General features: G+C 64.8%; 3 protein-coding genes across 4 annotated transcripts; all 3 read right to left on the bottom strand.

Annotated features, from left to right (window-relative positions):
• Positions 1-4,345, bottom strand: LOC142825348 (ribonuclease-like). Of its 2 annotated transcripts, XM_075917323.1 has the most exons (3): positions 4,189-4,334; positions 1,328-1,402; positions 1-749 (listed from the first exon to the last, which is right to left on the bottom strand). In XM_075917323.1, exon 3 carries the CDS (start codon positions 719-721, stop codon positions 287-289), a length of 435 nt encoding a protein of 144 aa, XP_075773438.1. In that variant the 5' UTR covers positions 722-749; positions 1,328-1,402; positions 4,189-4,334; the 3' UTR covers positions 1-286. The 2 variants fall into 2 exon arrangements, with proteins under 2 accessions (XP_075773438.1, XP_075773439.1); XM_075917324.1 differs by lacking the exon at positions 1,328-1,402 and having other exon boundaries at positions 4,189-4,345.
• A 14,277-nt stretch (positions 4,346-18,622) lies between these two features.
• On the bottom strand, positions 18,623-20,189 carry LOC142825349 (ribonuclease-like). Its single transcript, XM_075917325.1, has 2 exons — positions 19,771-20,189; positions 18,623-19,350 (listed from the first exon to the last, which is right to left on the bottom strand). Exon 2 carries the CDS (start codon positions 19,329-19,331, stop codon positions 18,894-18,896), a length of 438 nt encoding a protein of 145 aa, XP_075773440.1. The 5' UTR covers positions 19,332-19,350; positions 19,771-20,189; the 3' UTR covers positions 18,623-18,893.
• A 1,085-nt stretch (positions 20,190-21,274) lies between these two features.
• LOC142825351 (ribonuclease-like) lies at positions 21,275-22,978 on the bottom strand. The gene is made up of 2 exons (XM_075917327.1): positions 22,924-22,978; positions 21,275-21,881 (listed from the first exon to the last, which is right to left on the bottom strand). Exon 2 carries the CDS (start codon positions 21,854-21,856, stop codon positions 21,425-21,427), a length of 432 nt encoding a protein of 143 aa, XP_075773442.1. The 5' UTR covers positions 21,857-21,881; positions 22,924-22,978; the 3' UTR covers positions 21,275-21,424.
• Positions 22,979-23,402: the final 424 nt, after the last annotated feature.

Genomic DNA, 23,402 nt, shown 5'->3' on the forward strand with positions numbered 1-23,402 from the left:
TTGCCAGGAAAGGGTTTTATTGCAGGAAGCAGCGCGGGAACCAAACTCAGCGAGAGCTTCCCAGGCCTTGCCTGAGACCATCTTCGCCCCACGCCCTGCCCCCCAGGCCCCACAGGTGAGGGACGGGAGGGGGTGGCTGGGCTGGGTCACGGGCCCCAGGCCAGGCAGGCGCTGGGCTCAGGCGGAGGGTCTCGGGGCCAGGGACGAGGCAGGAGCGGCCCCAGCGAGAGGCTGCCCCGGAGCGAAGGGAGAGGCAGGACTCCCGGCTCCCGGCCGGCGCCCGGCACTACAGGACCCTCTCGAAATGCACAGGCAGCCGATTGCGACAGCCCACGCGGATCCGGCGGTTCAGGACCCGGCCGCGGTAGGAGCAGCGCCCCGGGCGGGAGCCGGGCGCTATGCGGCAGATGGTGAGGGAGAAGGCCGCGTTACTGTCGCAGAAGTTGCGCCCGTGGCACCGCCCCGCCCCGGTGCAGACGGCCTGGACCTGGCCGGTGGGCGCGTGGATGAAGGTGTTGGTGGGTTTGCAGACGGGGCGGGTCAGGCCCCGGCGCGCCATCATGCGGTTGCAGTAGGTGCGGCTGTTGGGGGCGCCGGTCTTGGGGAAGTCGATGTGGCGGGTCACGAAGTTGCGGTAGCTCCCTTCGCAGAGCTGGGCCAGGCAGGCGGCCAGCAGGGCCAGGGTCAGCAGGGGCAAGGGGCGGAGTCCCCGGGGGGCCATGGCGTGTCTCGCGTCTGTCCGGATCCACCTGCACGGAGGAGAGGGGGAGACCTAGCCACGGAGGGGAGGGAGCCGGGAGAGGAACGGCGGCGCCGCGGGAGTGGGAGCAGGGAGGGGCTCAGCTCTGCCAGGTGAAGCAGAAAACCTGCGGAAGGACTAAGTGTGGTTTGCGACCTGCCCTGGCCGGGCTGGGCGAGAGCGAGAGCGAGCGTGAGGCCAGCACTGGGCGGGCACGGGAGGCGATCCCGGCGCGGGGCTGGAGCCTCTGGCACCGCAGAGAATGGCCGGGCAGGGCCCCGTGGGGCCGGAGTCTCTGGCACCGCAGAGAATGGCCGGGCAGGGCCCCGTGGGGCCGGGCGTCCCCGATGCAGCAGGACAGGCTGGCCGAGCTCGGGCGGGGCGGGACGGGAGGGGTCCCCGGGCCTGGCCTGCCGCTTTGGGGGGCTTTGCTCGCCTCCTCTGCAGAAACCGGGGAATGTCCCCAGAGCTCCCAGCCCCCGTGGAAACCCGCGAGCAAAGCTGCCAGCCCCAGTCCGACCCCCCCACGGTGCCGCTGTGCACGGCCCCTTCCTGCCCCCTCCCCCGCCGGGTCTGTTCTCAGCTCACCCGCGTCCTGCCCGTCAGAGATGGAGCCAAGCGCCGGCACCGCTGAGCATCCTGCGTCCCCTTCCCCTCCTGGCCCTTATGTAGAGGAGAGTTGGGCACTCGAGGGGGTGGAGTGGGCCGGCTCCGCCCACTGAGGGGCCCAGAGGGTCCGTGAGGGGCAGGGCAGTGGGGGGAGGGAGGCCCAGGGCAGGGGTCTGACACACGGAGAACGGCTCAGCCCCGGGCCCCTGCTCCGGGGCCCCTCGGCACAGCACTTCCCCAAAAGAGCAGGAGCCCTGGCCCTCGGCCCCGCCCCCACCCTGCTTCCTGCTCCAGCCCAGCCCACCCCCCAGCCCCCAGCCCGCCAGGCAACCCGCGCCCTGCCCCCAGCCTCCAGCCCCCAGCCCTCCAGGCAACCCGCGCCCTGCCCAAGCCCCCAGCCCCCAGCCCCCAGCCCCCAACCCGCCAGGCAACCTGCGCCCTCCCCCAGCCCCCAGCCCCCAGCCCCCAGCCCGCCAGGCAACCCGCGCCCTGCCCCCAGCCCCCAGCCCCCAGCCCGCCAGGCAACCCGCGCCCTGCCCCAGCCCCCAGCCCCCAGCCCCCAGCCCGCCAGGCAACCCGCGCCCTGCCCCCAGCCCCCAGCCCCCAGCCCGCCAGGCAACCCGCGCCCAGCCCCCAGCCCCCAGCCCCCAGCCCCCAGCCCGCCAGCCCCCAGCCCCCAGCCCCCAGCCCGCCAGGCAACCCGCGCCCTGCCCCCAGCCCCCAGCCCCCAGCCCGCCAGGCAACCCGCGCCCTGCCCCCAGCCCCCAGCCCCCTGCCCGCCAGGCAACCCGCGCCCTGCCCCCAGCCCCCAGCCCCCAGCCCGCCAGGCAACCCGCGCCCAGCCCCCAGTCCCCAGCCCCCAGCCCCCAACCCGCCAGGCAACCCGCGCCCTGCCCCCAGCCTCCAGCCCCCAGCCCCCAGCCCCCAGCCCGCCAGGCAACCCGCGCCCTGCCCCCAGCCCCCAGCCCGCCAGGCAACCCGCGCCCTGCCCCCAGCCCCCAGCCCCCAGCCCCCAACCCGCCAGGCAACCCGCACCCTGCCCCCAGCCCCCAGCCCCTAGCCCGCCAGGCAACCCGCGCCCTGCCCCCAGCCCCCAGCCCCCAGCCCCCAACCCGCCAGGCAACCCGCACCCTGCCCCCAGCCCCCAGCCCCTAGCCCGCCAGGCAACCCGCGCCCTGCCCCCAGCCCCCAGCCCCCAGCCCCCAACCCGTCAGGCAACCCGCACCCTGCCCCCAGCCCCCAGCCCCCAACCCGTCAGGCAACCCGCACCCTGCCCCCAGCCCCCAGCCCCCAACCCCCAGCCCCCAACCCATCAGGCAACCCGCACCCTGCCCCCAGCCCCCGGCCCCCAACCCCCAGCCCCCAACCCGTCAGGCAACCCGCGCCCTGCCCCAGCCCCCAGCCCCCAGCCCCCAGCCCGCCAGGCAACCCGCGCCCTGCCCCTGCCCCTGCCCCTGCCCCTGTCCCCAGCCCCCAACCGACCAGGCTCCCTGCTAGCTGGAATGAGGGTCTCTGATTGGAACTCCCTACTCGGTGCCGCACGGAGTTCGGACAAAGGGGGATGTAAAAATGGCGGCGCCTGGGAACATGCAAAGCAAGCCTGGGATAGTGAACTCCCAGCTTCATTTGTAACTCCGCTTGCCCTAATTCCCCTGCCTAGCTCGAACTAACGAGCTAGTGTAGATGGACCCTAACACAGCTAATCTGCTCACATACCCCGCGCCCTGCCCCCATCCCCCACCCCCCTCAGACACCCCAGTGCTCCCTGTGCCCCCCAGCCCCCCTCACACAGGGGAGAGGTTATAACCCCTCCCCCACCTCCCCTCAGACACCCCAGTGCTCCCTGTGCCCCCCAGCCCCCCTCACACAGGGGAGAGGTTATAACCCCTCCCCCACCTCCCCTCAGACACCCCAGTGCTCCCTGTGCCCCCCAGCCCCCCTCACACAGGGGAGAGGTTATAACCCATCCCTCCCTCCCCTCAGACACCCCAGTGCTCCCTGTGCCCCCCAGCCCCCCCTTACACAGGGGAGAGGTTATAACCCATCCCCCACCTCCCCTCAGACACCCCAGTGCTCCCTGTGCCCCCCAGCCCCCCCTTACACAGGGGAGAGGTTATAACCCATCCCCCACCTCCCCTCACACACCCCAGTGCTCCCTGTGCCCCCCAGCCCCCCTTACACAGGGGAGAGGTTATAACCCATCCCCCACCTCCCCTCAGACACCCCAGTGCTCCCTGTGCCCCCCAGCCCCCCCTTACACAGGGGAGAGGTTATAACCCATCCCCCACCTCCCCTCACACACCCCAGTGCTCCCTGTGCCCCGCAGCCCCCCTCACACAGGGGAGAGGTTATAACCCATCCCCCACCTCCCCTCAGACACCCCAGTGCTCCCTGTGCCCCCCAGCCCCCCTTACACAGGGGAGAGGTTATAACCCATCCCCCCTCCCCTCACATACCCCAGTGCTCCCTGTGCCCCCCAGCCCCCCTCACACAGGGGAGAGGTTATAACCCATCCCCCCCCTCCCCTCAGACACCCCAGTGCTCCCTGTGCCCCCCAGCCCCCCTCACACAGGGGAGAGGTTATAACCCATCCCCCACCTCCCCTCAGACACCCCAGTGCTCCCTGTGCCCCCCAGCCCCACTTACACAGGGGAGAGGTTATAACCCATCCCCCACCTCCCAACAGGCTCTCCCCGTCCCAAAGGAGCAGCCAGGCGTGCAGGCCGGCTTGCAAAGGGCTCGTGGGGCCCGCCGGCCCGCGCCTGGCAGGGAAGGGGGGCGCGGCGAGAAGCAGGGAGAGGCTGGGACGAGCGGTGCTACAGGAAGAAGTTGACACGCACCAGTTGCCAAGTCCCTGGTGCAGGTGAGCGGCAGAGCTGGGCAATCTGCTGGCGTCGTCCCTGGGGCGCGTCCTGTGCTCGGCTGGGCCTCCGTCCCCCTGGGTGCCCCTGCAGCGCTGGGCAGGAGAGCAGAGAAACCGGAGGAGCCGCCGAGGCCCAACTGCCCACGTGGGGCGATCCCATTGTTCTCTGCGCCACGGCCCCTCCCGCCCTGGACGTCACACACGGCAGGCGCCTGCCCGCGCCCCTTCGAGGCAGCCAGCTCGGCACCGCCCGCGGCCCATTGCCAGCCCCACGGCCATTCCCGCCACTACCCCTTGTGCGCTAGGCGGGCGTGGCCGGGCGCTGTCATCCCGGAGCAGACCCCTGAACCACCGGCCCGGGGCCCCACGTGCCACGTCCCCCGCCCAGACCCCGCCGGCCCGGAGCCCCACGCGCCACGTCCCCCGCCCAGACCCCGCCGGCCCGGAGCCCCACGCGCCACGTCCCCCGCCCAGACCCCGCCGGCCCGGAGCCCCACGCGCCACATCCCCCACCCAGACCCCACCAGCCCGGAGCCCCACGCGCCACGTCCCCCGCCCAGACCCCGCCGGCCCGGAGCCCCACGCGCCACGTCTCCCGCCCAGACCCCGCCGGCCCGGAGCCCCACGCGCCACGTCCCCTGCCGGCCCGGAGCCCCACACGCCACGTCCCCCGCCCAGACCCCGCCGGCCCGGAGCCCCACACGCCACGTCCCCCGCCCAGACCCCGCCGGCCCGGAGCCCCACACGCCACGTCCCCCGCCGGCTAGGAGCCCCACGTGCCACGTCCCCCGCCCAGACCCCGCCGGCCCGGAGCCCCACGCGCCACGTCCCCCGCCCAGACCCCGCCGGCCCGGAGCCCCACGCGCCACATCCCCCACCCAGACCCCACCAGCCCGGAGCCCCACGCGCCACGTCCCCCGCCCAGACCCCGCCGGCCCGGAGCCCCACGCGCCACGTCTCCCGCCCAGACCCCGCCGGCCCGGAGCCCCACGCGCCACGTCCCCTGCCGGCCCGGAGCCCCACACGCCACGTCCCCCGCCCAGACCCCGCCGGCCCGGAGCCCCACACGCCACGTCCCCCGCCGGCTAGGAGCCCCACGTGCCACGTCCCCCGCCCAGACCCCGCCGGCCCAGAGCCCCACGCGCCACGTCCCCCGCTGGCCCGGAGCCCCACGCGCCACGTCCCCCGCCCAGACCCCGCCGGCCTGGAGCCCCACGCGCCACGTCCCCCGCCGGCCCGGAGCCCCACGCGCCACGTCCCCTGCCAGCCTGGAGCCCCACGCGCCACGTCCCCCGCCAGCCCGGAGCCCCACGCGCCACGTCCCCCGCCAGCCTGGAGCCCCACGCGCCACGTCCCCCGCCGGCCCGGAGCCCCACGCGCCACGTCCCCTGCCAGCCTGGAGCCCCACGCGCCACGTCCCCCGCCAGCCCGGAGCCCCACGCGCCACGTCCCCCGCCAGCCTGGAGCCCCACGCGCCACGTCCCCCGCCGGCCCGGAGCCCCACGCGCCACGTCCCCTGCCAGCCTGGAGCCCCACGCGCCACGTCCCCCGCCAGCCCGGAGCCCCACGCGCCACATCCCCCGCCCAGACCCCGCCGGCCCGGAGCCCCACGCGCCACGTCCCCCGCCCAGACCCCGCCGGCCCAGAGCCCCACGCGCCACGTCCCCCGCCCAGACCCCGCCAGCCTGGAGCCCCACGCGCCACGTCCCCCGCCCAGACCCCGCCGGCCTGGAGCCCCACGCGCCACGTCCCCCGCCCAGACCCCGCCAGCCTGGAGCCCCACGTGCCACGTCCCCCGCCCAGACCCCGCCGGCCCGGAGCCCCACGTGCCACGTCCCCTGCCCAGACCCCGCCGGCCCGGAGCCCCACGTGCCACGTCCCCTGCCCAGACCCCGCCGGCCCGGAGCCCCACGTGCCACGTCCCCCGCCCAGACCCCGCCGGCCCGGAGCCCCACGTGCCACGTCCCCCGCCCAGACCCCGCCGGCCCGGAGCCCCACGTGCCACGTCCCCCGCCCAGACCCCGCCGGCCCGGAGCCATGAGCACAGAGTCAGCCCTGCACCAGCCCTGCCTAGACCCCTCCCGCCAAGGTGCACGGGGCTTGGGCCGCACTCTGCCGGGTGCCACCCTGGGCTGCTTCTTCATCCCGGAATCGGTCACATCCCACCCTCCCGGGGCTGCCCACGGCTCCTCGGCCTGGAGCAGCCCAGCCCGGGCAGGGAGGGGGCCCCAGGGCCGGTCCCAGCTGCCAGCCCCACGGCTGCCTGGGCCAGTTGGCGGTTGGGATGTCGCAGGCGTCGGACACGATCCTTCTGGCCCTTGTGGTCTGGGGCAGGCAACTGTCAAAAGGAGGTTGGGAAACACCCGCCCAGAGGAAGCTGCTGTCCCAACCCAGAGCCGGGGGCTGCAGCTGGGGAAGTCGGTGCCGGGACGGGTTGGGGGAGGTGGTGCTCGAAGAGGAAAGGTTATTTTTTGAGGAATAACGTTAGTTCAGACTAAGGGCTTTAGTCCAAATCATAGAATCCTAGAACCATAGAGCTGGATGAGACCTCAGAAGGTCAAGTCCAGCCCCCTGCGCTAGGCAGGACCAATCCCAACTAAATCAACCCTGCCAGGGCTTTGTCAAGCCGGGACTTAAACACCTCTAGGGATGGAGACTCCACTGCTTCCCCAGGGAACCCAGCCCAGCGCTTCCCCACCCGCCTAGGGAAAGAGTTTTTCCTAATGTCCAACCTGGACCTCTCCCACTGCAACTTGAGCCCATTGCTCCTTGTTCTGCCACCTGCCCCCACTGAGAACAGCCTCTCTCCAGCCTCTCTGGACCCCCCTGCAGGGAGTTGCAGGCTGCTATCAAATCCCCCCTCACTCTGCTCTTCTGCAGACTGAACAGACCCAACTCCCTCAGCCTCTCCTCATAGGTCATGTGCTTCAGCCCCCTAATGATTTTGGCTGCCTCCGCTGGCCCCTCTCCAATGCGCCCACATCCTTTCTGTAGTGGGGGGCCCAGAACTGGACACAACACTCCAGATGTGGCCTCACCAGAGCCGAATAAAGGGGAACAATCACTTCCCTGGATCTGCTGGCAATGCTCCTCCTAATGCACCTAATATGCCATTAGCCCTCTTGGCTACAAGGGCGCCCGATTGACTCATCCTCAGCTTCTCATCCGCTGTAACCCCCAGGGCCTTTTCTGCAGAACTGCTACTTAGCCAGTCAGTCCCCAGCCTGTAACAATGCTTGGGATTCTTCCCTCCCAAGGGCAGGACTCTGCACTTGTCCTTGTTGAACCTCATCAGATTTCTTGTGGCCCAATCCTCTAATCTGTCCAGGTCACTCTGGACCCTTCCCTGCCCTCCAGCGTATCCACCTCTCCCCCCAGCTTAGTGTCATCTGCAAACTTGCTGAGGGTGCAATCCATCCCCTCAGCCAGGTCATTAATAAAGATATTGAACAAAACCGGACTAACGCGTCCCGGCGCGCGCCGGCGAGATCATTTTAATGAAGTGCAGGATATTTAAATCCCCGCTTCATTAACTACTTCGGTCGTCTCCATTTGCATCCCCAGTCCGAACTGGGAGTGTAGACATACCTGGAGCTCCGTGCTTATAGGGACCCGACCCCCACCCCGCACAGACAATTCTCAGGGTTCCCCGCTTGCTTGTCTGCCTCGATGAGGGACAGCAAAGCAGTCCTGGCTTGGAGTGCCCTGACTGCCCGCACTCGGGACACCACAGCACTCGGCCACATGGAGCCAGAGCTGCCCCTGGGCACGCCGTGCATCTCATGGGGTCATTGCCATCAGCCCAGCTGCACTTGCTGCAGGCTGCCATCTGGGGGTCCATTGGGGGGCTGTCAGGATCCAGGATGCCCTGAGGGAGAGCGTCCACCCCGAGGAGCCCTCAGAGCCTCCCTGGTCCTCCCCACTGGGGTCTCGTGCCCCATTCCTCCCTCACATCCTCCCACTGACCCCTCCCTAGCCCCCCTTCCTGATGTCAAATAAAAGACACGTATGTTCAAAAATAGAAACTGGGTTTATTGAACAAAACTGGGGGGGATGAACCTCTGGGGAGACTGGGAAAAGGAGGTGGAAGAGGGGAAGAGAGAGGGTGGGACAGGGGAGGGGGAAGCAAGGGGAAAAAGGGGGAGGGGAAGCTCAGGGCTCAGGGTTGGGGGGTCTCGCTAGAGCAAGGTGATTTTCATGCAAACCTGCTCCTGGGTTTGCATGTGGCCTTTGGTGGCCAGGCTGGCAGCTATCCTACCATAAACGGCCGCATTCCTCTGTCTAGTGTGGAGATCATGGATGTTGGGGGCATCCCCCCCAAACCTGAATAAGGCCCATGATCCCCACCCTGGACCAGGAACGCGCCTGCCTTCTCCAGCCCCTGGCAGGCTCCTGGGAGCTGGCAGACTGCTCCTGGGGAGCGGTGGAGGGCTGGCTGTCAGGGGCTTGCTGGCTCATGTTTGGGGCCACTGGGTCAGGGGCCCTGGTGGCCACTGCTGGCTCTGGGCTGGCAGGCTTGGAGCTGACACAGGTACTGTGGCCAGGGTCTATCCCTTTAGAGTGTGTCTAGACTACAGGGTTTTGTCGACAAAACTCTACCTGTGTCCGCACTGCCTATGAGTTATGTCGACATAACATCGACAAAACTCAGGAGTTTTGTCGATGGCTGTAAACCTCATTCTACGAGGAATAACGCCTTTTGTTGACAGAGTTCTGTCCATAGAAGGCATTATTGCATCTACACTGTCCTTTGTGTCCACACTGTCATGTCGACAAAGCGGCTTGCTTGTCGACAGAACTGGCTGTCGTCTAGACGCTCTTTGTCGACAGAAGCTTTGTCGACAGTTATCCATCGACAAAACCCTGTAGTCTAGACATGCCCTTAATGTCTCCAGGGCTGGGGGAGAGGAGAGTAAGTTTTCCTGGTTGTGCCCAGAGTGGCTGTTGTACCAATAAAAGCAAGCAGGATCTTATGAGGGGGATAAGGCAAAAGCCACATTTATTGTAAAGATAATAAAGAATAAAGAAAAGATAGAAGCAAACAACGTTGTTTAACTACTTAACCCTTATGCATATAAACATTCATCCATCCATTCATTCAAGTTCTGTGTATTGTTATAGTTCCCAGCCTGGAAGTTGCTTGTGACCGAATACTGGCCAGGTACTCTGTACACAAGTGATGGTAGTGGGGAGCGAAGTCCTGATCGGATGCGCATCTCAAGCTCCTGATGGGCTGGCAGCAGAACCTTGGACTCTGACTCCATAGTCTTTTAGTCCAGTTCTTATAGGAATTTCTTCCTATGCCAGTCTATGGGAATTGCTGCATCATGCTGATGTCCAGGGTGGCTGCCAGGTGCTCGTCAGTGATCTCATTGGGTGGACCTCCAGTACTTGGTTTTCTCCACTTGACACCTTTTGGTTGCACTGGCACCTGACGCCTTCTTCAGCCCTTTGTTGCTGCATTCTCAGGCTGGCACCTCTCAGAACCGTTCATTCATCCTCCAAGCACTCTCTCTCTTACGTACATTCCCTAATGAATGTTTCCCATACAGTATTTTTGTATAATAATAACTTTACATATCTCAGAGTTGTAGTTACAAAAGTTTCTGGGTGGTTTTGCTTAAAACATTCTCTGAGTGCTGAGTAAAGTTACAATGTTTTAAAGAGAACAGGCTCAATTATGTAACAATGCCCTTAGTCAATTACAGGGCTTGGCTCCCATAGCAGTTAGTGGCTTGACAATGCATTGTTACAATGTATCTCTGCAATGTCAATTTCAAGCTGCCCCTTGCACAAGCTTGAGCATGCCCTGGAGCACAGAGGGGGGGCTGTTTCTGGCTACATAGGATTATATTCTTAACAGTTCTAAGTTACATGACCTAATACATTATATTCTAAAGGGGCAATAATAATAATAAATCTAAACATTTAACAATCTTAACAAATAAGAAGAAGAAGAATTAATAATAAATCTAAACACTTTAAGTTGTGGGGAACAAATTATGGGGAGTCACTTCCATTTAGGGGAATCATTTTAAATACGTTAATATGTTATCCCTACATACTCCCCCTTTTGACCCTACGATATCTGGTATAATCGTAGTGTCACTTTCTATTTAATCTGTTTAAGAGAAGGTATTGTGAGGCAACATGTGTTTGTGATTGTAATGTAACAAATATTCTCTTTATCCAGGTCAGGTGACTTTGCCCAGAGCGAGAGAAAATAGCGATTTTATCCAGGGCAGCTTGGGCAACAGTTTGAAACCCACTTAACAGTGCATGAATGTATGTGCTCTCATCCCACATAGTGTAGGCATCTTTGCATTTAGCCCTGAAAACAAAATTGGTGGTGTGCCTCAGTTTCCCTTTTCACATCACACACCAATTTTGGATTCCCCTTTCTCAGGTGAGAAGCTCCAACACTAATTACAAGTATTAACAGTAAAATACCAGTGTCACAAGGCTTTTGAACATACACTGTGTCCTTGGGTACATTTCTTAACCATTTCCAGGGTTTTGGTACAAAATCCTGCACATTGAACATTGTTACATTCTTAGTAACTTCAGTACAGTGGTCATGAAAGTTAGCATAAGTAGCAGGAACAAATCCATCCCAAGTGTACACTGACAGTTTTGGGTTTCTAGGTTGAAAAATCTGCAGCCTTCCTTGGCCACATAGGTCTTGCCCCATTGCCCTGTGGTTTCAAATGCAAAACTCCCTCTTCCAAAGACAAAAGGCCTGGCTGGATGTGCCTCTTCTGAAACAACCCTCAGTCCCTCTGGGTATGTCTACACTACCCCGCTAGTTCGAACTAGGAGGGTAATGTAGGCATACCGCACTTGCAAATGAAGCCCGGGTTTTGAATTTCCCGGGCTTCATTTGCATAAGCGGGGAGCCGCCATTTTTAAATCCCCGCTGGTTCGAACCCAGTGCAGCGCGGCTACACGGGGCTCGAACTAGGTAGTTCGGACTAGGTTCCTATTCCAAACTACCGGTACACCTCGTGGAACTTTAAGAAAAAGGACCAGGAGGTGTGGGGTTAGTGAACAAGGCCACCCTCCTTGCTAAACTGGTAATGGGACAAAGCCTGTGTCCATGGAAAAGGGCCATTCAGCCGAAAGAACCAGGATCAGGCCCAGACAAGCAGGCAGGCAAAAGATAGATTGAAGGCCTTGTGGTAGAACTAAGAAAAAGCAGTAAGTACAGGTACTGGAAATCTAAATTCTTAAAACAATACTTACAAGAAGTAATATCTGAAGCAAGGCCAGTTTTCATTTTAAGAAATAAGAAAGTGTTTAAAAAAACCACTGAGAAGTTAACTCTACAGAGTATGGAAGGAACTGAGCAGTTATGAAAATGCTAAAATGTTATAGGAAAAGAATTTTTGGTTTCTTTGCAGCTATTCTGAAGGAAAAAGGGGCCCTTTTCCAAAAGAGTGTCTGTAAATAATCCAGGCAAATTTGACTAAAGAACTTCAAGGGGGTTCTATTGGGAACTTAACTACCCCCAAATGAATAAAAGTGAATGTAATCTTTGTACAGGTATGTAAAAATAGTGTTAGAAATATTCAGAGAATATATGCATGTATCTGTGTGTAAATAGGAGGTGAGGTTTTTAAGATCCAAAACAAAAATATTTACCTATAGGAGTAATTGTAAGCAAAGAGAAATGAAAGCATATTTGTAAAAAAAAAAAAAGTATGTAAATAATAATGTGCCACCCCCAAAGGGGTGGGAAGTATGTTCTTGACCAGGGCTCCCTGGGAAGGCTGGAGGCCCCTCCACAGCGCTGCGTTCCAAATAGCTATTTCCAATTTGGGGTTACCCCTCGTACAATGAGGTTTACCTAATTCCAATAAGGGCTCCGCTAGTTTGAATTTATTCGAGAGAGCGGTTTGGCTGTGCAGACGCGATACAAGTTAATTCGAAATAACGGCTGTTTCAAATTAACTTTGTAGTGTAGACAGACCTAGGGGAGTGGGGAAGCGCTGGGCTGGGTTCCCTAGGGAAGTAGTGGAGTCTCCATCCCTAGAGGTGTTTCAGTCTCGGCTCGACCAAGCCCTGGCCGGGTTGATTGAGTTGGGTTGGTCCTGCCTAGAGCAGGGGGCTGAACTTGACCTTCTGAGGCCTCTTCCAGCTCTATGATACTCTCAGTGTGTCCGTGTGTGGCTGTGTGGTGCTGTCAGTGTGTGTACGGTTGTATTGTGCTCCCAGTGTGTCTGTGTTTGGCCGTGTGGTGCTGTCAGTGTGTGTATGGTTGTATTGTGCTCCCAGTGTGTCTGTGTGTGGCTCTGTGGTGCTGTCAGTGTGTGTACGGTTGTATTGTGCTCTCAGTGTGTCAGTGTGTGGCTCTCTGGCGCTGTCAGTGTGTGTGTGCGGTTGTGTTGTGCTCCCAGTGTGTCTGTGTGTGGCTGTGTGGTGCTGTCAGTGTGTGTACGGTTGTATTGTGCTCCCAGTGTGTCTGTGTGTGGCTGTGTGGTGCTGTCAGTGTGTGTACGGTTGTATTGTGCTCCCAGTGTGTCTGTGTGTGGCTGTGTGGTGCTGTCAGTGTGTGTACGGTTGTATTGTGCTCCCAGTGTGTCTGTGTTTGGCCGTGTGGTGCTGTCAGTGTGTGTATGGTTGTATTGTGCTCCCAGTGTGTCTGTGTGTGGCTCTGTGGTGCTGTCAGTGTGTGTACGGTTGTATTGTGCTCTCAGTGTGTCAGTGTGTGGCTCTCTGGCGCTGTCAGTGTGTGTGTGCGGTTGTGTTGTGCTCCCAGTGTGTCTGTGTGTGGCTGTGTGGTGCTGTCAGTGTGTGTACGGTTGTATTGTGCTCTCAGTGTGTCAGTGTGTGGCTCTCTGGCGCTGTCAGTGTGTGTGTGCGGTTGTGTTGTGCTCCCAGTGTGGCTGTGTGTGGCTGTGTGGTGCTGTCAGTGTGTGTACGGTTGTATTGTGCTCCCAGTGTGTCTGTGTGTGGCTGTGTGGTGCTGTCAGTGTGTGTACGGTTGTATTGTGCTCCCAGTGTGTCTGTGTGTGGCTGTGTGGTGCTGTCAGTGTGTGTACGGTTGTATTGTGCTCCCAGTGTGTCTGTGTTTGGCCGTGTGGTGCTGTCAGTGTGTGTATGGTTGTATTGTGCTCCCAGTGTGTCTGTGTGTGGCTCTGTGGTGCTGTCAGTGTGTGTACGGTTGTATTGTGCTCTCAGTGTGTCAGTGTGTGGCTCTCTGGCGCTGTCAGTGTGTGTGTGCGGTTGTGTTGTGCTCCCAGTGTGTCTGTGTGTGGCTGTGTGGTGCTGTCAGTGTGTGTACGGTTGTATTGTGCTCCCAGTGTGTCTGTGTGTGGCTGTGTGGTGCTGTCAGTGTGTGTACGGTTGTATTGTGCTCCCAGTGTGTCTGTGTGTGGCTGTGTGGTGCTGTCAGTGTGTGTACGGTTGTATTGTGCTCCCAGTGTGTCTGTGTTTGGCCGTGTGGTGCTGTCAGTGTGTGTATGGTTGTATTGTGCTCCCAGTGTGTCTGTGTGTGGCTCTGTGGTGCTGTCAGTGTGTGTACGGTTGTATTGTGCTCTCAGTGTGTCAGTGTGTGGCTCTCTGGCGCTGTCAGTGTGTGTGTGCGGTTGTGTTGTGCTCCCAGTGTGTCTGTGTGTGGCTGTGTGGTGCTGTCAGTGTGTGTACGGTTGTATTGTGCTCCCAGTGTGTCTGTGTGTGGCTGTGTGGTGCTGTCAGTGTGTGTACGGTTGTATTGTGCTCCCAGTGTGTCTGTGTGTGGCTGTGTGGTGCTGTCAGTGTGTGTACGGTTGTATTGTGCTCCCAGTGTGTCTGTGTTTGGCCGTGTGGTGCTGTCAGTGTGTGTATGGTTGTATTGTGCTCCCAGTGTGTCTGTGTGTGGCTCTGTGGTGCTGTCAGTGTGTGTACGGTTGTATTGTGCTCTCAGTGTGTCAGTGTGTGGCTCTCTGGCGCTGTCAGTGTGTGTGTGCGGTTGTGTTGTGCTCCCAGTGTGTCTGTGTGTGTCTGTGTGGTGCTGTCAGTGTGTGTACAGTTGTATTGTGCTCTCAGTGTGTCTGTGTGTGGCTCTCTGGCGCTGTCAGTGTGTGTGCAGTTGTGTTGTGCTCCCAGTGTGTCCGTGTGTGGCTGTGTGGCACTGCCTGTGTGTGTGTGGTTGTGTTGTGCTCACACTGTGGCTGTGTGGCGCTGTCAGTGTGTGTGCGGTTGTGTTGTGCTCACACTGTGTCCGTGTGTGGCTGTGTGGCGCTGCCAGTGTGTGTGCGGTTGTGTGGTGCTCCCAGTGTATCTGTGTGTGGTTGTGTGGCGCTGCCAGTGTGTGTGCGGTTGTGTGGTGCTCCCAGTGTGTCCGTGTGTGGTTGTGTGGTGCTGCCAGTGTGTGTGCGGTTGTGTGGTGCTCCCAGTGTGTCCGTGTGTGGTTGTGTGGCGCTGCCAGTGTGTGTGCGGTTGTGTGGTGCTCCCAGTGTGTCCGTGTGTGGTGCTGTCAGTGTATTTGTGTCCACACTAGTCAGGTGCAGCCTGTTGGTGTCTCCCAAAAGCCTCCGGCTTCCCCCCACAAACCCACCCGGGCCGGTGCGCGGCACAACCCAGCCAGGCCCCCTCGCTCCCCCCGCGCAGGCTGGGCAGACACACACCAGCGGGTGCAGCAGTGTTGTGCGTCTTCACAGCGAAACACCAATGTGTTGTGGGAGCTGGCTGGGCCCAGGGGGATCGGGGACAGGCCGGGCTGGCTGGGCCCAGGGGGATCGGGGACAGGACGGGCTGGTTGGGCCCAGGGGGATCGGGGGCAGGCCGGTCTGGCTGGGCCCAGGGGGATCGGGGACAGGACGGGCTGGCTGGGCCCAGGGGGATCGGGGGCAGGCCGGGCTGGCTGGGCCCAGGGGGATCGGGGACAGGCCGGGCTGGCTGGGCCCAGGGGGATTGGGGACAGGACGGGCTGGCTGGTCCCAGGGGGTTCGGGAGCAGGCCGGGCTGGCTGGTCCCAGGGGGATCGGGAGCAGGCCAGGCTGGTTGGGTCTAGGGGGATCGGGAGCAGGCCAGGCTGGTTGGGTCTAGGGGGATCGGGAGCAGGGTGGGCTGGCTGGTCCCAGGGGGAATGGGGGCAGGCCAGGCTGGTTGCATCTAGGGGGATCAGGAGCAGGCCAGGCTGGTTGGGTCTAGGGGGATCGGGAGCAGGCCGGTCTGGCTGGGCCCAGGGGGATCGGGAGCAGGCCAGGCTGGCTGGGCCCAGGGGGATCGGGGGCAGGCCAGGCTGGTTGGGTCTAGGGGGATTGGGAGCAGGCCGGTCTGGCTGGGCCCAGGGGGATCGGGAGCAGGCCGAGCTGGTGCATAAGCTGCTCTGTCTGACAGTGTTTCTTCCCCTCGGTGAGAGCTGCCAGCCCCACGGCTCCCCGGGCCGGTTGGCGGTTGGGATTTCGCAGGCGTCGGACACGACCCCTCTGGCCCCTGTGGTCTGGGGCAGGCAACTGCCAGCGGGAGGTTGGGAAAGCCATGGCGGGGGAAGCTGCTGTCCCAACCCAGAGCCGGGGGCTGCAGCTGGGGAAGTGGGGTGGACGGGGAAGTCAGGGCCGGGCCGGGGCGTCTGGCACGTTACTGGAGGCCACGGGGAGCAGCCAAGCCGTTGTGCACCCATGGCGGGGCCGGCCTGTCCTAAGGGGCCGTGCGAGGGGTCGCGTGGAAGCGCCTGTCCTGCTGATGCCGGGTCTGGCTCGTGTGGGGTGAGGGACGCGGGCCCTGGGCGGACACTGGGCATGTTCTGTCCGGGGCAGAGCGAGGGGCCGGTGTAACGAGCCACCCTGCAGTCCCGGGCTGTGCTAATTAGCCTGCTCCAGGGACAATGGCTGCCTGGGCGCCTGAGGAATGTGTCTGCCACCCGGCCAGGGCACAGCGCCTGCCGGCATGTGAACCGGAGAGAGGGCCCCACCATGCGCCCTGCTCTGGCCAGGAGCACGCCAGGAGAGGTCTATACGGCCAGGAGGCAACTCCATCTTGTCTTCTGCTCCGGATCCCAGAGGCAGCCGCGCGAGGGACAGAGCCGGGCAGGGTGGCCGACCCGTCCTGACGTAGGAGGGGCACCAGAGACGGCTAAGCCGGCAGCTTGGAACATCCCTGCTAGAGCCTGAGTCGAGAACCGGGGGATTCGGGGCATGGCACTATTCTCCCTAACGACCTCACTCGCCACTCACTCTCATGCATTTCTCTCTTCTGTTAATAAACTTCTGGCTGGTAGATTCTCAGGGACGGGCCCGGCGAGGCCTTGTGGGTCAGGTCCAGAGTGTGAACTGACCAGGGATCCGGGGCTGGTTCTCTGGGACCGGGGACCCGTTCGGGGGAGGTGAGGTCGGGTTCTCTAACCCCTCACCCGGGTGCAGGCCCGGGGCTGACTGTGGCGCAGGGGGAGCTGGGGTGTCCGAGGGGTTTTGCTCGTGGGGGTTCCTGCCGGCCAGATTGGCTGGAGCGCTCGGTGCGACTGGCGTGTGGCCTGTGGGGAAGGTCTCCAGTCCGGGGCTGTACGGAGCCCTGGGTTTGAGCCATTCGCCCGGAGCGGACGCCCCCGGAGGTGCCCAGCCCTGGCCTGTCGCGGTGTTCGAAGGGGAAAGGTCCCTGCGACAGCCTGCAGGGGATGGTGGGGAGATGGAAACGCCCAGTGTGGGGCCAGTCAGCCAGCCAGAGCCGGGGGGTCACCTGGAGCCGGCTCCCTCCTGCAGCCTGTGTGCCGAGTCGCCGGGGCACGGCTCAGGGCTGGCAGTGGGGACGGGGCGCACGCTGCCCTTGGGGCACAGGGGCCGGCGATGGGGGACACCAGGAAGTTAGCAGGGCCTGTCCCAGTCCCACAGGGCAGTTTTGAGGGTTCGGGGGGTTGCATGCAGGGGCGCTCAGTGGCCGGAGGTTACCGGTTCAACGTGACAAGGGGGGAGTTGGTTGTTGCAGAGAACAGCCCAGAACTGGAGCCCCGGTGCCCCCGGCCCCGCCCAGAGGACACGGCCGGTCCGGCCAGATGCCAGACAAGGGGCGGCAGAGGGGGGACCCCGACCAGCCCAGCGGGTCCCAGTGAGGGGAGAACGCTGGACGGGGAGGGGAGGGGGAAGAGGGGCCCAGGCGACCCGGTTACCTGCAGACACGGCCGGGGAGGGGCTGTTGCTGGGGGCTGGGGGCTGGGCTGGGAGACGGGGGTCACGTTATTGGATTGTGACGTGAGCAGCCAGATCTCTGCTGCGCCCCCGGGGGGGGTTGCCCCAGGTTCTGCGCCAGGGGCCCATGGGAGGCGTGGAAGGCTCGTGCCCTGCTGGGCCGTGCGTGATGCCTGCACGAGTGTGATGCCGGCGTGCGGCGTTATGCACGAGGGCGCTGCTCGGGCTGGGGGGAGCCACGGGCCTGGCTGCTGTGGGGAAGGGGGCTCAGTGTCTGGCTGGGCTGCCTGGCCCTGCGCCTGGGACAACACACGCCTGCGGGATGCGTCTGGGCGCCTGCAGACCAGCCAGCGCCTCGTGGCTGCCGGCCTGGGCCACACGGACAGGCCACACGCTCACGTGGCCCGCTCCGGGCAGGGTGGCCGACCCGTCCTGCCGCAGGACGGGCACCAGAGACGGCCAAGCCGGCCGTTTGCAGCATCTCTGCTAGGGCCTGCGTCCAGCGCTGGGGTTCGGTGCGTGGGACGAATTCTCAACAGCCTCACTCGCCGCCTTCTCTTCCCCTGTTAATAAACCTTCCACTGTCGATTCTCCAGGACGGGCCGGCGTGGCCTTGTGGGGAAGGTCCAGAGTGTGAACGGACCCGGGGCCTGGGGCTGGTTCTGTGGGACCCGTTGGGGGTGGGTGAGGTCGGGTTCTCTCACCCCCCACCCGGGGCTGATTGGGGCGCAGGGAGAGCTGGGGTGTCCGGGGGGTTTTCCTCGGGAGGCTCCGGATGGCAGCCGGAGCGCTCGGTGGGACTGGCGTGCGGCCCGTTTGGGAAGGTCTCCAGCCCAGGAGGGGCCCTACGGAGCCCTGGTTTTAAGCAGACACCCAGCGGTGCCCAGACCCAGCCCGGGGCTGTTCCTGGGGGAGAGAGCGGAGGAGGCAGGACTCACTGGGCTGCAGGGGAGACGTGTGGGCAGGGCCCAGGCCGAGCGGCCTGAGGGATCCGTTGCTGGGTTCACAGCCCCGTAGCCCTCCCGTTGGTGCTGCTGGGGGTCGCTCTGAGCTGGGCAACGGGCTGCGCTGTCCCCTCTGGGAGGGGACCCCGAGGGCTCACGGTGGAGGCAGGCGGCAGGAGGTCCTGAGAGGCGCCGTCCTGGAGGTGGAGGGTCGCCGCACTGGAGTGTCCCCTGCATTGGGGCTGCCGCACTGGAGAGGGGGGTCCTGCCCGGGGACGGACGGGCCGAGCGTGGGACCGACCTGAGAGCCAGGACAGACCTGGAGCCCCCGGCCCCCGGCCCCCGACACACGGACGCTGCGGCAGCCGGGAAAGGGTTTTATTGCAGGAAGCGGCGCGGGAACCAAACTCCCTGAGAACCTCCCAGGCCCACCAGGGCCGTCTTCTCCCCGCACTGGGCTCAGGCGGGGGGTCTCGGTGCCAGCCGGGGGGTGGGCGCCCGGAGCATCGCTGGGGGGGCTGGGAACCGGGCCCCAGCGCGGGAACGCCCTCCGCCCCGAGCTGCGGGTTTGTGGGGAGGGGGAGGCGGGATGTCCCGGGGGCAGGGACGGCCCCATGCCAGAGGCCGGCCGGGCGCTACAGGAGTCGGAGGATGCGCACGGGCTCCCGGAGCCGGTTGCAGGCCAGGCGCAGGCGCCGGGTCTGGTCCCTCTCCTGGTAGAGGCAGCGCAGCGGGAGGTGGCCGGCGAAGAGCAGCCGGCAGGTGGTGAGGGGGTAGGGGGCCCGGCTGTCGCACTCCCAGGGCTGGCGGCAGGTCTCGGCGCGGCTGCAGACGGCCCGGAGCCGGCCGGGGGGCACGTGCAGGAAGGTGTGGCTGGCCGGGCAGGGCAGGCCCAGGCTACGGACCATGAACTCGCAGTAGCCCTGGCCGGGCCGGGGGCTGCTCTTGGGGCTGTCGATGTGCTCACGCACGAAGCGCAGGAACTCCACCGACGGGGCCACGCGCTGGGCCCGCCCGGCCGCCAGCAGGGCCAGGAGCAGCAGGAGCGCGGGGCGGGGTCCCCCCGGGGCCATGTCGTGCGCCTGGATCCACCTGCCGTGGGGAGAGGGGGGATGGATGGAGACAGCGCGGGGTGGATCTGCCCCCTCCACAGAACCGCCGGAGCCCAAACCCCGTCCCCTGCCCCGACGCCTGAACACCCAGACCCTCCCCAGGGTCCCCGTGGGGCCGGGGAGCCCAGACCCACCCCAGAGTCCCCGTGGGGCCGGGGAGCCCAGACCCACCCCAGGGTCCCCGTGGGGCCGGGGAGCCCAGACCCACCCCAGGGTCCCCGTGGGGCCGGGCGCTGCTCTGTCGGTGGCCTGCGCATTGTCCCTTCACTCCCTTTCCTGGGACCTGGTCGCTGCTGCCCCAGCTCCCTGCAGAGTCGCCCCTGAGTGAAGTGGGGTCTCGGCCCCATCCAGCCCCCAAGATCCCCCCCACTTGCCCCGGCTGGGTCTGCTCGCAGCTCACCCCAGTGCTGGCCCCGCAGAGAAGGATCCGGCTGCCGGCAGAGCTGAGCCCTGAGTCTCCTTCCCCGCCAGTCGGGTTATCTAGAGCCGGGCCGGGGCCTGTCGAGCTGGGGGGCAGGGAAATAGGGGCAGGAATGGGAGTGGGGCCCAGGAGTCCTGGCCAGCGGCCTCAGGCCACCTGCCCAGCCACAGGGGTAGCCAGGGCGCTCTGGGTACCCCCAGCCGGGCCAGTCGCTCCAGGGCTCCCCGCCCCGTCCCGGGCCATGGCTGGGGCTACCAGCAGGGGAGGGGCAGGTGGCCTTTGAGGTCATAACCCCCAGCCCTCCCCCCGTGTCCCAGGGCCGGGCGAGGGCTGGAGAGGACACAGGGGGCAGGGACTGGCCGGGGCTGGCCTCTTCTCTCCTGGGTGCATGTCCCTCCCCCGCTGTGTGCATGTGTGAGAGTGGGTGTGCATGCGAGTGCATGTGCAAGTGTGTGTGTGTGTGTGTGTACAAGTGTGTGCGCATGTGTGCAAATGTGTGGGTGTGGGCGAGTGTGCGTGCAAATGTGTGTACAAGTGCGTGCGAGAGTGTGTGTGTGTGTACACGTGAGAGTGTGTGCGGGTGTGTGTGAGTGAGAGAGCGTGTGAGGGTGTGTGCGCACAAGAGTGTGTGTGTGTGTGTGTGTACACGTGAGAGTGTGTGCGGGTGTGTACATGCGGGTGTGTGTGCGCGCGGGAGTGTGTGTGCGGGTGTGTGCATGTGGGACTGCCCTGCGCGGCCCCGACCCCGCCCTGGGGTGTGACGAAGCCCCCCTCCCAGTGCAGGAAGGTGCGGGTGCAGCAAGTCCTGAGGTGGGTTAGCTCTGGGGCCGGGCCTGCCCTGCCCAGAGTGCTGCAGGGCACAGAGCCAGGCTGCCGGCGAGGGTACACGGGGGCAGGGTGCACGGGGGTGCATGAGGGCAGGGTGCACGGGGGTGCATGAGGGCAGGGTGCACGGGGGTGCACGGGGGCAGGGTGCACGGGGGTGCATGAGGGCAGGGTGCACGGGGGTGCACGGGGACAGGGTGCACGGGGGTGCATGAGGGCAGGGTGCACGGGGGTGCACGGGGGCAGGGTGCACAGGGGTGCATGAGGGCAGGGTGCACGGGGGCAGGGTGCACGGGGGTGCATGAGGGCAGGGTGCACAGGGGTGCATGAGGGCAGGGTGCACGGGGGCAGGGTGCACGGGGGTGCACGAGGGTAGGGTGCACGGGGGTGCATGAGGGCAGGGTGCACGGGGGCAGGGTGCACGGGGGTGGACAAGGGCAGGGTGCACGGGGGTCCATGCTGGCTCCGTGTTACGGGGAGGCCCGTGGCTCTGGCCGTCCAGATCTCGTGCCCCCGACACACGGACGCGGCAGCTGCCAGGAAAGGGTTTTATTGCAGGAAGCAGCGCGGGAACCAAACTCCATGAGAGCCTCCCCCCCTCCCCCCCCCCCGGCCCCTTCTTCTCCACGGCCCAGCCCTCAGCCAGGCGGGCGCTGGGCTCAGGCGGGGGGTCTCGGTGCCAGCCTGGGGAGGAAGCCCGGAGCGTCGCTGGGGGGCTGGCACCGGGTCCCGGCGTGGGAACCCCCGAGCTCCCGGCCCATGGGGGAAGGGGGAGAGGCTGCCCGGGGCGAAGGGGGGTGCGGGGGCCCTACAGGATCTCGTCCAGGCGCACGGGCCCCCAGTGGCCACAGGTGAGGCGGACACGGCGGGTGCAGGACCAGCCGCGGTAGCTGCAGCGGGCGGGGCGGGAGCCCACGAGGGCCTGGCAGGTGGTGAGGGGGAAGGCGTGCCGGCTGGCGCAGCGGCGCCGGTGGCAGGTCCCCGCGTGGGCGCAGACGGCCCGGAGCTGGCGGGCGGGGGCGTGGATGAAGGTGTGGGTGGGCTTGCAGAAGGGCAGGGTCAGGTTGCGGCGCGCCATCAGGGCGTTGCAGTAGCGCTGGGCGTCGGGGGCGCGGCTCCGGGGGAAGTCCACGTGCTCCCGCAGGAAGCGCCGGGAGCGGCCGCGGGCCGGGATCCGCAGGGCCAGGCCGGCGGCCAGGAGGGCCAGGGCGAGCGCCAGGCAGGCTCCCCGCGGGGCCATGGCGAGCGTCACCGCAGCCACCTGCCTGGGCAGAGGGGGAGATGGGTGGGGGTGCAGGGCGCCCGACGGCTCGTCTGCCTAGAGCAGGGAGCGCGCCACAGCCCTGGGGTGCCCAACTCCCATGGACACAGCCCTGGGGGCGCCCAACTCCCATGGACACCGCCCTGGGGTGCCCAACTCCCATGGACACCGCCCTGGGGGCGCCCAACTCCCATGGACACCGCCCTGGGGGCGCCCAACTCCCATGGACACATCGTTGGGGCGCCCAGCTCCCATGGACACAGCCCTGGGGGTGCCCAACTCCCATGGACACCGCCCTGGGGTGCCCAACTCCCATGGACACCGCCCTGGGGGCGCCCCCCTCCCATGGACACCGCCCTGGGGGCGCCCAACTCCCATGGACACAGCCCTGGGGCGCCCAACTCCCATGGACACATCGTTAGGGGCGCCCAGCTCCCATGGACACAGCCTTGGGGGTGCCCAACTCCCATGGACACCGCCCTGGGGGCGCCCAACTCCCATGGACACATCGTTGGGGCGCCCAACTCCCATGGACACAGCCCTGGGGGCGCCCAACTCCCATGGACACATCGTTAGGGGTGCCCAACTCCCATGGACACCGCCCTGGGGGTGCCCAACTCCCATGGACACATCGTTGGGGCGCCCAACTCCCATGGACACAGCCCTGGGGGTGGCCTGTGTACTCGGGGGGGGATCCTCATGAAGAGAAAGGGCGTGAACCCCCAAGACCCCTAAACCCCTTGGGCAACCGGCCTGGCAGGGCAGCCGGCCAGGACCTGAGCCGTCAGCGTCATGCTCTATGGGTGATGTGTGTGTTGTCCCGGCTCCTAGCCCCCGGCTTTAACCACTAGACCCCACTGCCCTCCCAGAGCCGGGGCGAGAACCCAGGAGTCCGGGCTCCAGCTGCCCCCCATGTTCCATTCACCCCGGCCGAGGGGCCATGTGGAGTCGCCCCAAGTGAAATGGGGTCCCGGCCCCATTCTGCCCACAGCCCCTGGGGTCAACCCACAGCCCCCCCCTTCACCCCAGGTCTGCCCTTAGCTCACCCCCGTCCTGGCCTCGCGGAGAAGGATCTGAGCCCCAAGTCTCCTTCCCCGCCAGGCTGGTTATATAGACCGGCCCGGGGGGGCAGGGCAGCTCCGCCCCTGGTAGGCCAGGACTGGTGGGGGGCAGGGAGATGGGGGAGGAAGGCACCAGGCTGGGCCCTTAAACCCTGAGACTGAGCCCTCAGCCCTGGGCCTGGCCCTGTGACCCGCACCCAGGGTCTCCCCAAGGGTGGGAAGGGGACGCAGGCGTCCGGGCCCCCAGCCCACCTGCTCTAACCCACTAGACCCCACTCCGGGGGCAGGTCGGGCCAGCTGGGCCCAGGGGGATCGGGGGCAGGTCAGGGGGATCGGGGGCAGTGTGACGTAGTGTTGGTACCTTGCTGGTTGCTGTGCTGGGCAGTGGGCTGTGAGTGACCCCCACTGGCTGCAGCACGGCCCAGCAGGGCAGGGGTGAGTCATTATGCAAAGGGGTCTCTCAA

Source organism: Pelodiscus sinensis, unplaced genomic scaffold (genome assembly GCF_049634645.1).
Source record: "Pelodiscus sinensis isolate JC-2024 unplaced genomic scaffold, ASM4963464v1 ctg143, whole genome shotgun sequence".
Lineage (NCBI taxonomy): Eukaryota > Metazoa > Chordata > Testudines > Trionychidae > Pelodiscus > Pelodiscus sinensis.

Excerpts from the sequence above, each read along its gene's own strand:
- LOC142825349 (XM_075917325.1), bottom strand. The coding sequence starts at position 19,331 with ATGGCCCCGGGGGGACCCCGCCCCGCGCTCCTGCTGCTCCTGGCCCTG.
- LOC142825351 (XM_075917327.1), bottom strand. The coding sequence starts at position 21,856 with ATGGCCCCGCGGGGAGCCTGCCTGGCGCTCGCCCTGGCCCTCCTGGCC.
- LOC142825348 (XM_075917324.1), bottom strand. The coding sequence starts at position 721 with ATGGCCCCCCGGGGACTCCGCCCCTTGCCCCTGCTGACCCTGGCCCTG.